The sequence below is a fragment of the Scyliorhinus torazame genome, chromosome 7 (assembly GCF_047496885.1).
Source record: "Scyliorhinus torazame isolate Kashiwa2021f chromosome 7, sScyTor2.1, whole genome shotgun sequence".
NCBI lineage: Eukaryota > Metazoa > Chordata > Chondrichthyes > Carcharhiniformes > Scyliorhinidae > Scyliorhinus > Scyliorhinus torazame.
In genome coordinates, this window is record NC_092713.1 from 63,882,667 (window position 1) to 63,899,688 (window position 17,022).

Below are 17,022 nucleotides of genomic sequence, written 5' to 3' on the forward strand. Positions count from 1 at the left end.
AAAATGAAAATGACATGTAGACCTGGGGCATGCAACTGAGAAACGTAACAACGCCACCTATAGTTTGTGACAGCTAAGTGACGTCATATATTTTAATATATTTCACATTGTCAGTGTATGTAGATATCAAGCTTGGCTGAAAAACATGACATGCAACATATCATAGTTAAAATTAATTTTTCTGTTATCTAACCGTTGCCCACCTTTCATATTGCCCTACTTCAATTGCCCGACACTACTGGCTAAGGCAATTTTCACCCCAAGTTCACTAAAGAACATGATTGAGTTTTCATACAACCTTCCTGTGCTGTATTGTTCCTTGTTCTTTAGTGTTTTGGCCATGTAGCATCATGACCAGTACAGGCTTGGAGGACTGAAGGACCTGTTCATGTGCTGTATTGTTTTTGTTCTAGCAACAGCAGTTTATGGAGTATTAGTTGGGCCACCGTTACTTTCCTTAAAGCGACGTGTTTCGTGGCAAGCACAATATTTAACATGCCATTTTACGCATCAAGACATAGCAAAAACTCACTTGTATTATTAGCCCAGTCCAAGATTGAAACTGAACCATAGTATGATATTGATTAAACACAACCTTTGTGAATAGGATACTAATTGTGGAACTTTCTTGCTCAATCGGCGGTGGAAATAGAGTTGTTGAATATTTTTACGGCAGAGGTAGATAGATTCTTGATAAGTAAAGAGGTGAAAGGTTATCGGGGGTAGGTGAGAATGTGGAGTTGAGGCTATAATCTGAACTGCCATGATCGTACTGAATGGCAGAGCAGGCTCGAGTGGCCAGCTTCCGTTCCTTATTTAATGTTTGTATGCATCTTCAAATGTACCTTAAGTAACTGAATAACGTAACACATTTTATTAAGGCAAAGTCTCAACCATTGTGCAGTAGAAAACAGGATGATATAAAGCTTCCTACCGTCTCTTTGCTGCTCCAGATCCCTGTTTCGAACTTGAATATCTGCCAGCTGTCGACCATGCACCTCTGCTATTTCTCGCATCCGTTCCTGGTGTTCCCAGTCCCTCTGGATTCGGGGGCTTATCTCAAGCTGTTCAATATTGACAATTCAAAATTTAGTGTGACAAGTATTGACACAGTTTTAAGAAGTGACTTTCAAAGATTAACCCAACTGACATGGCGAATCAAAATTAATTTTCCTCTTCGATTCGGGCTATCTTGATTTAATAAAGGGAAGCATCCACTTTTCCATTAACAATGCAATGGTGGGCACCACTGTGACGCAGTGGGTTAGCCCTGATGCCTTATGGCACCGGTCCCAGGTTCGATCCTGGCTCTGGGTCACTGTCCATGTGAAGTTTGCACATTCTCCCCATGTTTGTGTGGGTTTTTCCCCCACAATCCAAAGATGTGCAGGGTAGGTGGGTGGGCCACGCTAAATTGCCCCTTAATTGGTAAAAATTAATTGGGTACTCTAAATTTATTTTACAAAAAAACAATGCAATGGTATTTGCATAATTTACTCCATGTACCATATCTAACAGATCTCTGCATAAATACCTTCTCTTTTTATTTATTCTCTGTGGTAATTTTAAGTTGATAATGATTTCAACCAAAGGAAGTAGTCGTTCACCTTTCATCAAATAGCTAGGCCTGAACTTTAGGTAACAAAATGGTATGGTATTTTCTTCAGTTTCTGTTTTTAAAAGCCCACATATTGGTGGCTTAACCTGATATAGCTTAGTAAGATAGTCCGTTCGGATCCGGAATACCTAAAACCTGTCACAATATACACTGGTAGTAAGTAACTAACTAGGTAAACTATAAACTTGCACATACCTCTCCTTGCCAGGATTTATATGTGGGTAAACTTTCTTCAATCGACATCCTCAATTTGTGAAACTAAATGAATATAAAAATAAAGAAACCATTAGAATGTAATGTTACAGATCTATTGTTAAAAATTCCCTGCATGGAAAAAGATTTTTTTAAATGACACACACACAACACAATGTCGGGTTGCATCTGTGGAGAGAATTTATATGCTAATGTTTCAGGTGTAGACATTTCATCATTTATCTTCATAGATGCTGACTGATCGCCGGAGTGTCACCAGCATTTTGTTCAAAACAACATATTTTATTTTTCTCCTCACACCAATTTTTCCCCCACCTTTCCCAATTGCGTTTCGTCTTTTCCAGGGTTCCAAAGGCACCAGATGCTCCCCAATCTGTCATCAATGTAACCATTGTTCCTTGACAGTGAATGTCAACACACGCAATCCTGAGAGGCATAATAACCGAGCACAATTCTGCCCTGGTCCACCATCTGGGTAGCTACAGTTGCAGTTAATGGGGTCAATGGATAACAAGCAGGAGCAAGAAATCTAGCCAATTTGCTCCTACCCAACATAGCTGCCACCTGTCTGACAGAAATCAGCTAATTCAGCACAAAACAGGAATTAAGCCCATCTTTCTTGGTTTGCTAAATTCAGCAATGCAATGAATATACTCACAGTATAGTAGCTCTGGATGAAGTTTAAGCTTCTCTATCCTTTGGTCATATTTCTAACTGATCCAGTTGAAAAGGAACTGGATTGTTTGGAATTATACTGGTCCAGTATTTTATAAGAAATTACCATGCAAGAGCTGATTGTCGGCACAGATTTCAATAGTAAAGTGTCCCTGGCACTTTCAGGCAAAGACTCTCCCCTAAAATTCTCCGTGTGAAACCAATGTCTACATCACAAAATTTCCAGAAACTCCAAGGAGCCATTTTCTATGTCATCAAACCACATCCCATTCAGTCTCAAGTAACATTCCAATGGATTAAAGCATACTACATTCATTACCATTTCATGGAATTTCAAAATACCAAGCTACGAATTTTCTGTGCACAGAATTTCAATAAGCATCTTGGCCTGGCTTTTAAATGCCATCTGAAGGCCCAGCAAGTAACTTAGTTATATCAAACCACTAGAAAGACTTGAAAAAAGGAATGAAACCAGATGAACCACCCAGTATTGACCTAGACACTGGAAACAACAACGGCAAACACAGCCCCGTCAACCCTGGGAAGTGTTCCATACTAATATCTGGGAGCTTGTGGCAAAATGGGGAGAGGTGTTGGGAGACCACAGACTAGTCAAACAGCAGTCTGACATAGTCATACTCATGAAATCAGTCCTCATTGAGACAATGCACCATCATTATCTCGAAGGCTGCAACACACTGGAATAGAAGTTGGGAGGTTCTTAATATTGACTCAAAACCCCATGAAATTTCGCATCATCAGGTCAAACCTCCTTGTGATGATTTGGAACAGCCTAGATTTTAGGCCCGATAAAATTGGACACTTTAAATCAAACTGCAGTCAACATCCAGGCAAGCTGATGGGCATTTGAACGTGACCAAAAATTTGAATACATTGAAACCCAGACAAGCTGCCAGGACATGTTTGGACCTGCCCTCTCAATCACCCATTGAAGGCGAACTGGCTCTATTCATATGGTTGAGTGAATCAATCACCTATCAAGATAGTATTGGCTATATTCATGGGTATATTGTTATTAGTCAATAAGGTTACATACAAACAATGCACTAGAAAATGGACCCCCGATATTCTGCTGAGCGGTTATTAGTAACTCCATAGGGTGGTGCCACTCCCACCTGTGACTTCACCGGCAGAGGGCTGAAGAACATTGTGGAAAGGCACAGGGTAGGGTATAAGAATCAAACCCCCGGATCTCCCAGCAGCAAATCTATAAAGATACGTGGATAAAACGTTTGGTTAATAAACTGGTCGAAAGAAGAAAGGGAAGGGTCTTGGATTGGTTTCGGCAGGTCAGGGCAGGTTGAGGAGACAAGATGGCGCTGCAAACAGCTATTTGGAAGGTCCCTAAACAAAGGGAAACCGCAGAGTGCAGGGGCACATCCACGTGCCGGAAGCACAGTTGCCGGCCATGTTGGGAGCCCCTTGGACAAAGGGAAACCCTCAGTGCAGGGCGTGTCCACCAGGTAAGTATGGTTGAACCCGCAGGAAAGTGGGGGGGGGGCCGACAAGGTCTTCTGCCAGAAACATAACAGGCCAGAGGGGAGTATGTTATGAACAACCGGAACGGGGAAGTCTCACCTTCCACGTTCCGGGAGGCACTGAAGGCTGCGATTAGGGAGAGATTATAGCCTACAAGGCACATAGAGACAGGGAAGAGAGGGCGACTGGGCAACAACTGATCGACTCCATCCTGAAGGTCGACAGATGGTACTCCAAGGCTCTGATCGTAGAGCTTCTGGCAGAGAAGAAAAAGCTACTAATGGACTTAAACCTGCTATTCGCCAGGAAGGCAGTACACCAACTCCATCTAACAAAGGGGACCTTGTACGAGCATGGAGACAAGGCTAGTCACCTGCTGGCTCGCCAACTGAGAAAGCAGGCAGCCACGAGGGAAAAAGCACAGATAAAGGATAGCATAGACAGACTGGTAGCCAAACCAAAAAAGATCAACCAAGCATTCGAGGCCTTCTACCAGGGTCTGTATACCTCCGAACCCCCCAACAGGGATTTGGGAATTAAACAGTTCCTCGATGGGTTGGACATGCTAGTCGTGAGGGACAACAGATGGAGGGGGCTGGAAGCACCACTAGGACTGGAGGTCATGGAGAGCATCAACTCCATGCAGGCAGGGAAGGTGCTGGGGCCTGACGGTTTCCCAGTGGACCTTTGCAAAAAATGTGCGATGGCACTGGCCCCGCACCTGCAGGAGATGTTCTCAGGCTCGCTAACTAGGGGCACCCTGCCTCCAACACTAACACAGGCCACAATATCGCTGATACCCAAAAAAGGACAAAGACCCAACGGAACGCGGATTCTACAGACCCATTTCACTGCTCAATGTGGACACGAAAATACTCGCAAAAATTGGCTAAGCGGCTGGAGAATTGTGTACCAGAGGTGGTCGCAGAAGAAGGGGAAGACACCGCACACGTGAGCAGATAACTGCCAATTGTACAATAAGCAACGCGGGAATGGACTCGGAATCAACAAATGAAGGGGGCGGGGGAGGGGACATCGATACAGAGGAAAATGACTTGTACAGTATAACCGACACATATCCTTTTCGAATGTACACTGTGTAAAGTGTAAAAGCTTAAATAAAAACATATTTAAAAAAAGACCTGGACAACATTCAGAGTTGAGTTGATAAACGGTAACAGTCACACGACACAAGTGCCAAGCAATGACCACCTCCAACAAGAGGGAGTCCAACCATCTCCCCATGACATTCAATGGCATTACCATTGCTGAACCTGCCACTGTTTGTAAACTCCTGGAGTTGGCATTGACCAGAAACTGACCTGGAACAGCCAAATAAATACTGTGGCTACAAGGGCAGGTCAGAGGCTGGGAAGTCTGTGCAGAGTAACTCACCTCCTGGCTCCCCAAGTCCCGTCTACCATCGACAATTCAGGAGTGCGATGGAATACTTGCCCCTTTCCTTGATGAGTGCAGCTCCATCAACACGCAGGATCCAGAACAAAGCAGCCCGCTTGATTTGGCACCCCATCCATCCTCTCAAACATCCATTCCCTCCACCACTAAGCAGTGTGGCAGCGGTATGGACCATCTACAAGGTGCATTGCAGCAACTCACCAAGACGTCTCAACAGCACCTTCCAAACACGACCTCTACCACATAGAAAGACACCACTACCTGCAAGTCCCCCTTCTAGTCAAACACCATTCTGACTTGAAACAATATCGCTGTTCCCTTCACTGCCTCTGGGTCAAAGTCCTAGAAGATCCTAACCAGCAGTAGTGTTTGACGTACCTGCACATGGGCTGCAGTGCTCCAGGAAAGTGGCTCGCCACCATCTTCTCATGGGCAATTACTGATGGACAATAAATATTGGCCGAGTCAGCAATTCTCACATGCTGTGTACGAGTAAATTTTTTTAAAATGACATCAAAAAGCACCCATTTGTAGTTATCACAGAAAAAAAGGCATGGTGATAGAATGCAATCGCCAGAACACCAAATTAAGTTCTTAACCATCATGTGCTAAACATGGAATTTGAATTATTCACCAAAAGTAAGAATCCCAGGTGACATCTTATTTATTCTAGACTTGATGTGGAGATGCCAGCGTTGGACTGGGGCGAGCACAGTAAGAAGTCTTACAACACCAGGTTAAAGTCCAACAGGTTTGTTTCGATGTCACTAGCTTTCGGAGCGCTGCTTGCGCTCAGGACGCAGCAGACCAGCTGCAGAACACCGCCAAACAGATGAGACAACAATACTATGCCACCTATATGCACACCAAGAACAGGAAGCTTGAGAAACTCGGCATCACCACCAGCAGCAACCAAGCCACCTCTGGTACCACAGTAGAAAACAATACAGGGAAATCTATTGTCAACTTGTCAGACTACACCCTTCAACCAGACGAAATCGAAGTCCTCAGCAGAGGGCTCAATTTCTGCACTACCACCAAAATGGACCCCATCAGTCTCGCGGCAGACACGGAGGAATTCATCAGGCGAATGAGGCTCCGGGAATTCTTCCACAGACCCCAAGAGGCCAACAGCAAACCCAAGCAGACTATCAATGAACCGGAACAGCAGACCGAGAGATCTGCGGTGCGGCAACCGAAGAGGAAAGAGTCGAATTGGACCCCTCCGGAAGGCCGCTGCCCTAGACTCGACAAGTATGCTCAAGCCATCAGGAGTTGCGACAATGCCAGATTCATCAGTCGCATTCACAAGACAGCCCCGAACGTCACCCAAGCACAACGCAATGCCATCCGCGCTCTCAAGACCAACTGCAGCATCGTCATCAAACCAGCAGACAAAGGAGGGGCCACTGTCGTACTGAACAGAACGGACTACTGCAAAGGAGTATACCGACAACTGAACAACCAAGAACACTACAGACAGTTACCCGCAGATCCGACCAAGGAACCCATCCGCCAACTTAACAGACTGATCAAGACCTTGGATCCAGATCTTCAGACCACCCTACGTGCTCTCATCCCACGTACTCCCCGCATTGGAGATCTCGACTGCCTCCCGAAAATACACAAGGCCAACACACCAGGCCGTCCTATCGTTTCAGGCAATGGGATCCTGGGTGAGAACCTCTCTGGCTACATCGAGGGCATCTTGAAACCCATCGTACAAGGTACGCCCAGCTTCTGTCGCGACACGACGGACTTCCTACAGAAACTCAGCACCCATGGACCAGTTGAACTAGGAACATTCCTCGTCACAATGGACGTCTCGGCACTCTACACCAGCATCCCCCATGACGACGGCATTGCTGCAACAGCCTCAGTACTCAACACCGACAACTGCCAATCTCCAGACGCAATTCTGCAACTCATCCGCTTCATTCTGGATCACAACGTCTTCACCTTCGACAACAAGTTCTTCATCCAGACGCATGGAACAGCCATGGGGACCACATTCGCACCCCAATACGCCAACATCTTCATGCACAAGTTTGAACAAGACCTACCCACCGCACAGGACCTTCAACCGACGTTATACACCAGATACATCAATGACATTTTTTTCCTTTGGACCCACAGCGAAGAATCACTGAAACGACTACACGATGACATCAATAAGTTCCATCCAACCATCAGACTCACCATGGACTACTCTCCAAAATCAGTTGCATTCTTGGACACACTCGTCGCCATCAAGGACGGTCACCTCAGCACTTCGCTTTACCGCAAACCCACGGATAACCTCACGATGCTCCACTTCTCCAGCTTCCACCCTAAACACATTAAAGAAGCCAGCCCCTCTGGACAAGCTCTCCGTAAACACAGGATCTGCTCAGACAAGGAGGAGCGTAACAGACATCTACAGACGTTGAAAGATGCCCTCGCATGAACGGGATATGGCGCTCGACTCATCGATCGACAGTTCCAACGCGCCACAGCAAAAAACCGCACCGACCTCCTCAGAAGACAAACATGGTACACAACCGACAGAATACCCTTCGTCGTCCAGTACTTTCCCGGAGCAGAGAAACTACGACATCTTCTTCACAGCCTTCAACAAGTCATCGACGAAGATGAACATCTTGCCAAGGTCATCCCCACACCCCCACTACTTGCCTTCAAACAACCGCGCAACCTCAAACAAATCATTGTTTGCAGCAAACTACCCAGCCTTCAGAACAGTGACCACGACACCACACAACCCTGCCATGGCAATCTCTGCAAGACGTGCCAGATCATCGACATGGATACCACCACTACACGCGAGAACACCACCCACCAGGTACGCGGTTCATACTTGTGCGACTCAGCCAACGTTGTCTACCTCATACTCTGCAGGAAAGGATGTCCCGAAGCGTGGTACATTGGCGAGACCATGCAGACGCTGCGACAACGAATGAACGGACATCGCGCGACAATCACCAGGCAGGAATGTTCCCTTCCAGTCGGGGAACACTTCAGCAGTCAAGGGCATTCAGCCTCTGATCTCCGGGTAAGCGTTCTTCAAGGCGGCCTTCAGGTCGCGCAACAACGCAGAATCGCCGAGCAGAAGCTTATAGCCAAGTTCCGCACACATGAGTGAGGCCTCTACCGGGACCTGGGATTCATGTCGCATTACATTCATCCCCCACCATCTGGCCTGCGAAATCCTACCAACTGTCCTGGCTTGACACAATTCACACCTCTTTAACCTGGGGTTACCCCATCTCTGGATCTGTAAAGATTTAATCACCTGCTAATGCTCGCATTCCAGACTTCCGGTGACGGCAGGCGGGAGGCAGCCGCACATTGGAGGGGTCCCGTTCGGGAACGGCATTTTCGGGAAGCAACGCCCGGTCCTAGGGCCAGCGATGGCAGTAAAAGTTGGGAGATAGCGCAAGGAGAAGAAGAATGTCGAAAACCACCAAAACAACGGCCGGGAAAAAAGTGGCTGAAAGTCCGTTGGAGAGGGGAAAGGTCACTGCGGGGTCAACAAAGAAAATGGAGGCTGGAGCACCAGGGGAGGCCGCAGTGGTTACGGCTGAAGAAATAACTAAGGTGATGGCTGCGGAATTCCAAAAGCAGTTGGCGCAGACTGAGAAATGTATGGAGATGGTGAGGAAGGAGATGAGGGAGGTTTGGAATGTGCTGGTGGAGGAGGCGGTTTCCCCGGTGAAGACGGCGGTGGCGAACGCAGTGGCGGAGGTGCGAGAGCAAGGGGAGGCACTGAAGGAAGTGGGGGAGATGGTATTGCAGCACGGTGATCAACTTGCCTCGATGGGGAAGGAGATGTGGAAGGTGATGGACACGAACAAGAATCTGCGAGGAAAAATAGAAGATCTGGAAAACAGATCCAGGCGACAGAATTTGAGGATTGTGGGGCTGCCCGAAGGAGTTGAAGGACCGAGGCCAACTTGAGTATTTTGCCGCGATGCTGGCGAAACTATTGGGGGAGGGGGAGGATCCCTCCCGATATGAACTGGATCGGGCTCATCGGTCGTGGAGGCCTGTACCAAAGGCGAGTGAGCCGCCAAGGGCAGTGACTCTGTGCTTCCGTAGGTACAGTGTGAAGGAGAAGGTCCTGAGCTGGGCTAAGCAGAAGCGGGTGGTGCAGTGGGCTGAAGCTGGTATACGTGTATACCAGGACTTTACGGTGGAGATGGCAAGGAGGCGGGCTGCCTTCAACTGGATGAAGAGGGCACTGTACATTAGCAAGGTGCGGTGCGGCATTGTATATCCAGCGAAGCTGAGGGTGACTTACAAGCTCAGGGACTTTTATTTTGGAACGGCGGAAGCAGTGGAGGAGTTTGCTAAGGCAGAAGGACTGTGGCAGAACTGACAAATTGAGGAATGGTCATGTGCCGATGTAACCTCATGACTGTATTTTCTTCTTTTTTTTGTATCACTGCGCGCGGGTGTAGAGGCTAAAGGAGCCAATGTTGCATATATTTGGACAAGGGAAGGGACGGGACTTTCACTCAAAAGGAGGGCTCTTTGGGGTGTAGGTGGATATGCGGGGTTTGTGTGCTAAAAGGGGATCTCTGGGCTTTCCTAGGGCCGGGCAAGGGGGAAGGGGACCCGGGCGGGGGCCTCCACGCTGGCCGGTTTAAGCCGGCCAGTGAATGGGAGTTGTTTCTGGAGCATACCTCTTCATTCACCCGAGGAAGGAGCAGCACTCCGAAAGCTAGTGACATCGAAACAAACCTGTTGGACTTTAACCTGGTGTTGTAAGATTTCTTACTGTTATTCTAGACTGGCACTGGATGAGCAATTATGGGTGTATTAAGTGCATAATTTAAAAATAATCTCCAGGTTCAGGAAATTCTTCACTCTGCCATTCTCTTGGACCTAGAATTACTAGCTGTACCTTTTGTTACCAAAGCTCTGAAATATCCCTTCTGAACCTCTCCATCTCCATCTTTATCTTTACGTTTTTAATTGCCCTTCCAGATATCTTTCTTGGCTTAGCACTGCTTTGGCGACCATCTTCTGTTCTCAATGAATGCAAGTTGTCATCATTGCTACAATTATGAAGTTATGTTAATTACAAGATTATGATGTTTTAGGACTTTAAATTTAGAGTAAATGAAGGGAGTGATGTTACCTGTTCGGAGGTTCATATGACAGTAAACCTAGGTAGTTTGATTGGAAGAGATAATAGGAAGGCTGAGATTGTTTACGAAGAAGGAGGTGTAAGGTATTTATGTTTGGAGATGGCAGAAATCTCTGATCTCACAATAAGTAGACTCCTGAATCTCCCAAAGTGCCAGAAAGGTGATGAAGGTACCGGATTGTGAACAGTTGTGCTGTGTTTTCCATTTACTTCCAATGTGAAAGATAGTTGGACTTTCAAGGAACTAATCAGCATTTCAACCTAGATACAAGGCTAATGTGTTCCACACCAAAGGAAGAGGGCAGACTAGTCTAGAATAACAGAATAACAGAAGCCATTTCTGAGATCAGGTTACAGGCTTCTCTACAAATCAAAGATTATGGCAGACAGCAGTTCATGTGGTCAACAGAGAAGAGAGGCTACTTGGCTTTGAGAGATACCACAATGATAGAAATCAGATTTTGTGGTTAGCTATAGATAAGATCGATAAAAGGTTTAATGAAGAAATCCTGGTTGGAAGAATCCTCTAATCCCTAAGAGTATTTAACTAAAATAAAATATATTAACCATGAGAGTGAGGAAAAAAGCTGACTAGCTGTGAACTGATCAGATAAGACACATCATTCTCACATTTTGCAAGTTGTTTGAAAACTGCTAGCGAGTGCAAGGCCAAATAGCAGGAAAGACCCTTTGTGTTATGGAAAACTGGGCTGACATCCCAGTTCCGTTTCGATGGTAACGGTTGGTCAGCCCATAGTGATAATTTCTTGTGGGAAACGTATTTCGCTCAGACCATCATGGAAAATTACCGCAAATCGTTTAGCTCTTAAATTTGCCAGACAGACACTTTGGTCAAATTACGTGAATTATAAATTAGTTAAAACCAATCACAGCTGTAAAGAGGATGGAACTTTAAAGATACTAATCTCCTTAAAAAGTTCAGTTGTCGGGGTGAGAAACCACCCCTTTTTTCTATTCCTGAATCAATCTATCACTTTCTGAAACCTATGCTCTGCTTACTTCTGCTAAATCGCCAGTTCTTTTTTGTTTAAATCACTCAGTCATTTTAATAGTGTGTATTTGATTTGAAGAATTACCGAGTTGTATTTTAGAACTCAACCACTGTATTTGCTAAAGGCAATCGATCTGACTAGCTTGTTGCTGGGCTAGTTGGAACTTCCTAAATTCTGTATTGAAAAATTAACTTTATCAGTAGCCACTAAAGCTGACGAATAAAGTTTCAAATAACTTTACCAAGAAGCGAAGTCTGGAATCTCTGCTATTTGGGAACTAAGAAGGAATAACGCATATTCAAAATAGACAGCGAGATCAGTCACACACCCAGATATAAGGGGAAAACAGTTCTGAGTTGAAGGGATGCATCCTGCCAACCATCTGACGAATCCAGGAAATTTGTCCTTGCATGGTCGGAGAAAAAAAAAAATCATCGGAACAGGCTTTACTGCTGGTGGTGGGTTTAAGAAAAACTGAGGAAAATACCTGGAGACGGCCAATCAAAGTTGCTACATGGTGAAACGGAGATATGGAAACACAGAAAGCTAGAAACAACGGTGGATTGCTTGCTATAAGGACTGTATTTCCCTGGAGATTGCAATATGCGATATGTATAAAAGGGGACCATTCCTATCTGCCATTTCAAGTGTGAATAACCTACAAAAATGTATTTCGTCAATCGTGCTTTTTGTTGTCTGTTACATTAAAAGTTTTAAAAATGTCAAGTCTTGCCATGTTATTCTTTCAGCTAGGAAACTATGTTCATTTCTGTTTTTCATTAAAGTTATCAGTCTCAACAGAGGTTGTAACATTATTCTTCCTTTTTGTTTTTACACAGAGGTGGTGAGTGCCTGGAATGCGCTACCAGGGGAGGTTTTGGAAGCAGATACATTAACGACATTCAAAAAGCAACTTGACAAATACATGGATAGATGGGTTCAGAGGGATAGAGCACTAGGAAGTGCTGAGGGCTTTCACCAAGAGTGGTATCATGCCCAGTACAGGCTTGGAGGGCTGAAGGACCTGTTCCTATGCTGTATTGTTCTTTGTTACAATTCCAGCTGATGTTACCACTGGACAGACAGATCCCAGAGTAGAACCCTGGCTGAATAGATCATAACTGTTATTTCTTGTTTAGAGATGTGGATGAAGAGAGTTGCAGAACTGTTGATTAACTATTTTTAAAAAAAATAAACATTTTATTGAGGTATTTGTTGGTTTTACAACAACAACAAAATGAACAATGTACATGAATCTATAAACATAGTGCAAATGCCGCCTTCCTCCCTTACAGGTCCCACCTTTATTAACCCCCTACTCAAAGCTAAACTAACCCATCCCACCTTCTGCTGACGATTAATTTTCCACAAAGAAGTCGAGGAATGGTAGCCACCTCCAGGCGAACCCCAACAGTGACCCTCTCAAGACGAACTTGATTTTCTCCAAACAGAGAAAGCGAGCCATGTCAGATAGCCAAGTCTCCGACTTCAGGGGCTTTGAGTTCCTCCAAACTAATAATATCCGCCTCCAGGCTACCAGGGAAGCAAAGGCCAGAACGTCTGCCTCTTTCTCCTCCTGGATTCCCGGATCTTCCGACACCCCGAAAATCTCCACCTCTGGACTCAGCTCCACCCTTGTTTTTCACACTGTGGACGTGACGTCCGCAAACCCCAGCCAAAATCACCTGAGCTTTGGACATGTCCAGAACATGTGGACATGGTTCGCTGGCCCTCCCGCACACCTTACGCGCCTCTCTTCGACCCCAAAGAACCTGCTCATCCGGGCCACTGTCATGTGATCCCGGTGAACGACCCTGAATTGTATCAGGCTGAGCCTGGCACATGTTGCGGACGCGTTGACTCTACTCAACACGTCCGCCCATAGACCATCCTCTATCTCTCCTCCCAACTCTTCTTCCCACTTGCGCTTCAGCTCCTCAGTCTGCGTCTCCGCTGACCCATAAGTTCCTTGTAAATGTCAGAGACCCTCCCTTCACCCACCCACACTCTAGAAACTACCTTGTCCTGTATCCCCCTTGGTGGTAGGAGCGGGAAGGTTGAAACCTGCCTACGTAGGAAGTCCCGCACCTGCAGGTACCTGAAGTAGTTTCACCTCGCCAATCCAAATTTCTCCTCCAGCTCCCTCAAGCTAGGAAAGCTCCCTTCTATGAACATATCCCCCTTCCTCTCAATCCCTGATCTCTTCAACTCCACGTCCATCCTTCCCAGGGCAAACCGGTGATTATTACAGTTTGGAGACCAAACCGATACTCCCTCTGCTCCCACATGCCTCCCCCAGACTCTCAGGGCTGCCACCACCACGGGGCTGGTGGAGTACTGTGTCGGCGGGAACGGCAGATGCGCCGTTATCAACGCCCCTAAGCTGGTGCCCTTACATGAAGCCGCCTCCATAAGCTCCCATGCCGACCCTCCCCTCATCACCCACTTCCTGATAATGGCTGTATTCACCGCCCAATAGTAGTTACTGAAGTTTGGCAGCGCCAGCCCATGCTCTCCCCAACTCCACTCAAGCATCCCTCTCTTCACACGTGGGGTCTTGCCCGTCCATACAAAGTCAATGATCACTTTGTTGACCCGTTTAAAAAAGGACTGCGGAATAAAGATGTGGAGACACTGAAACACAAACAGGAATCTCAGGAGGACCGTCATCTTCACCGTCTGCACCCTTCCAGCTAGTGGCAACGGGAGTGCGTCCCACCTCCGAAAATCACCTTCATTTGGTCTACTAGTCTATATCTTAAACCCGGATGTTCTTAGAAACACGCAGTCCATGTAAACCAACAGGCCAACCGTGGTCAAACACACCACCCTCAGAAACCAAGTAGTAGATGCCACCCAATACGACTTCTGTGGATTTTTCATCAAATACCTCCAGATGCTTATCACACTGAGCCAACTGGTCTCACTGGAACTTTTAGACTTGCCAATGAGTGTTTCAGAACTCCACTCTTGGGGGGGGGGGGGGGGGGGGGGATATTTTTTTTAAAAAATCACACCTTGGAATCTTCTCCCAAACAACACTTTCTCTCGAATGCCTTCACCAAGAATCCACTTTCAATCATTCCTTTCAGTATTCCTGTCCTTGGATTGAAACGTGCATTCAAGCTTCCATACAAGCTCAGGTTCCCAGCCAGGTCAGCAGAACATGACTCCTTCACAGGCTGTATTAATATGTCACCAAATTTTTGATTTACCTCAGATGTCTGGTCTTTCACCTAGCTAACTTTAAACCTGGTTCTTGCATCTGTCTCTTCAACTCATAGCATTTTCTCTGCTTTTTACTTGAATTCTCCTGAACAGGAACTTTATTTCCTGTTATGTGTTCCTTTAATTATATGTCTTCCTGAAACATACTCCGATTGCGGTCCCCCAACTCCGATTGCGGTCCCCCAACTCCGATTGCGGTCCCCCAACTCCGATTTCTGGACTATCTTTTGCTCCTTTGGCAAATCTGCTCCCTGCACCTCTCTTGTCCGGTCCAGCTTCACCTGGTTCAAGCTTAAAAACTAACCCAAAAGTTATTTCTAGCCTAGGATGACTCTTGGTTGCTAAGCAACAGCCTAATTTCTCTTTTATCCATATTTTCTTTCATGCTGTAAACCGTCTTGCATGTATCAAAATTAAACTGAAGTCATTAACATTTTAAAATCAGATACACAAAATTGTAAAACTATACCCTTTTTCTAATACCCACAAATACAAATATAGATTATTTAGAACTCCCTCAGTTTCCTGATACCATTACACCATAAACCACAACAGACTACTTTCATCACCTATACCCAAGAATGCATTATCTTTTCCAATTTACTTAAGATTGCACCACCACCCTTTCTGACGGTGAAATAATACAAATGAATTGACAACAGTTGCACCAATGCTAATAAGGAAACTTAAAGGAACTTCAGACAGATGTCACAAGAGTAAGTTATGCATTCAAAATTACAAGAATGCTGAAGCAGGAGTGCTCAATTGCTACATTTCTAGCATTTTTCAAAAATATTACTGATGAACGTGTTGTGAAATTCAGGATACATGGCAAATTTCATAAGGTGCTTTAAACAGTAACATAAATAGGAGAGAGGATAAGTTAGAAATAGATCTGGAATTTGAAAGCATTTTTCTCAGAGACAGAAGTGCTCATAACAAAAATGTGATTTAAAATAACATATTGGAACCCCACAAGGCCTTAAGAAGAAATTCTCTCTCATGGTACAGGAAATGCTAACTGGAAGAAAGTGGGGGAAGACAATCCTGTTTGCTGTTTGCAGTTCATCAGACCAGGTTTCAAAATAATTAGTGTAGGGACCAAACTGGTGAAAATGATACAGTAGTACCACATCTTCCAGATTGTGTAAACACACTAATCTCCACAGTGCAGACTGCTTCGGTCCCTATTAATTCCCATATCATCCCTCATCCATTTATTGTTTCCCATTCATTCAAATGCCTTACCTCATCAGTTAATCTTCTAAAGGCACGACCGTCAGACAAACTGATTTCAGCTTGCTGGCCCCTCAAGAGATTCCATTCTCTTTCATTCAGTGAATTGACGTAAAGGTGCTTCTGTTCTTCTGGGTGCTGTTGGAATTTTTCCCTCTTACTTTTCTTGTCCTGAATATGAAGCATCCATATCAGAAAACAAATTATGCTCTCCCTTTGTCAGAATACCCACCAAATGAATAAATTAGCAGTGTCTTACTGAACTTCAGTATTTTGCCTATGTCAATTCAAGTGATCTGTTGTTTTTTTTAAGCACACTGCTTTGCAAGATATAGAAGTATACTTTAATGTGGGAGAATCTGGCTGTATAGATTCTTAGCCAGTAAGCAAGACATTAGACTCTCAATTAGTGTTGGATTATAAAACATTTTACAGTATAGATGATCTGAAGTGACCCCAAATTCATCTAGGATTGGGGAGAAAGCTAAAAATTGGGCTTAGCACTCTGAGGAATAATACCTATGGTACACAGAAGACCAGACAGAGTAAGATTAGGCAACTCGGCTCAAAATGTCAGTAAGTAAACCACGAGCATTTCCATTACCTCTACAAATTTCAAAGATTCTACAGGCATTAGAAAAGAGTTGTAAGAATTAATGCAGTTATGTGGATAGATTGGTGAAGCTGCTCTTAGAAAAAAGTTGAGGGGAGATTTGATAGTGGTGTTCTGAACAGAGAAGACAGGGAGAAACTGTTCCTATTGGCAGAAGAGTCAAGAACAGAGATTTAAGGTGATTAGAAAAAGAACCATGAGGAAAAACATTTTTATGGAGCTAGTGGTTAGAATCTGGAATGTCCTGCCCAAATGTGGTTTTTAAAATGGGAATTTGATAAGCTGCTGAAGAGAAAACAAAATTGCAGAGCAACGGGTAAAAGGCAGGAAACAACTGAGCAGCTCTTAATAGAACTGGTAG

The 17,022-nt window shown here is 45.1% G+C and overlaps 1 protein-coding gene across 2 annotated transcripts in view; it reads right to left on the reverse strand.

The window, feature by feature from the left end:
• ccdc17 (coiled-coil domain containing 17) overlaps positions 1-17,022 on the reverse strand; it is a 95,243-nt gene that overhangs the window by 57,756 nt on the left and 20,465 nt on the right. For both annotated transcript variants that reach the window (XM_072510817.1, XM_072510816.1), the window contains exons 3-5: positions 16,061-16,219; positions 1,814-1,876; positions 935-1,064 (exon numbers count right to left, since the gene is read on the reverse strand). In XM_072510817.1, coding sequence (XP_072366918.1) covers positions 935-1,064; positions 1,814-1,876; positions 16,061-16,219 — 352 coding nt within the window. The remainder of the gene's footprint in view (positions 1-934; positions 1,065-1,813; positions 1,877-16,060; positions 16,220-17,022) is intronic.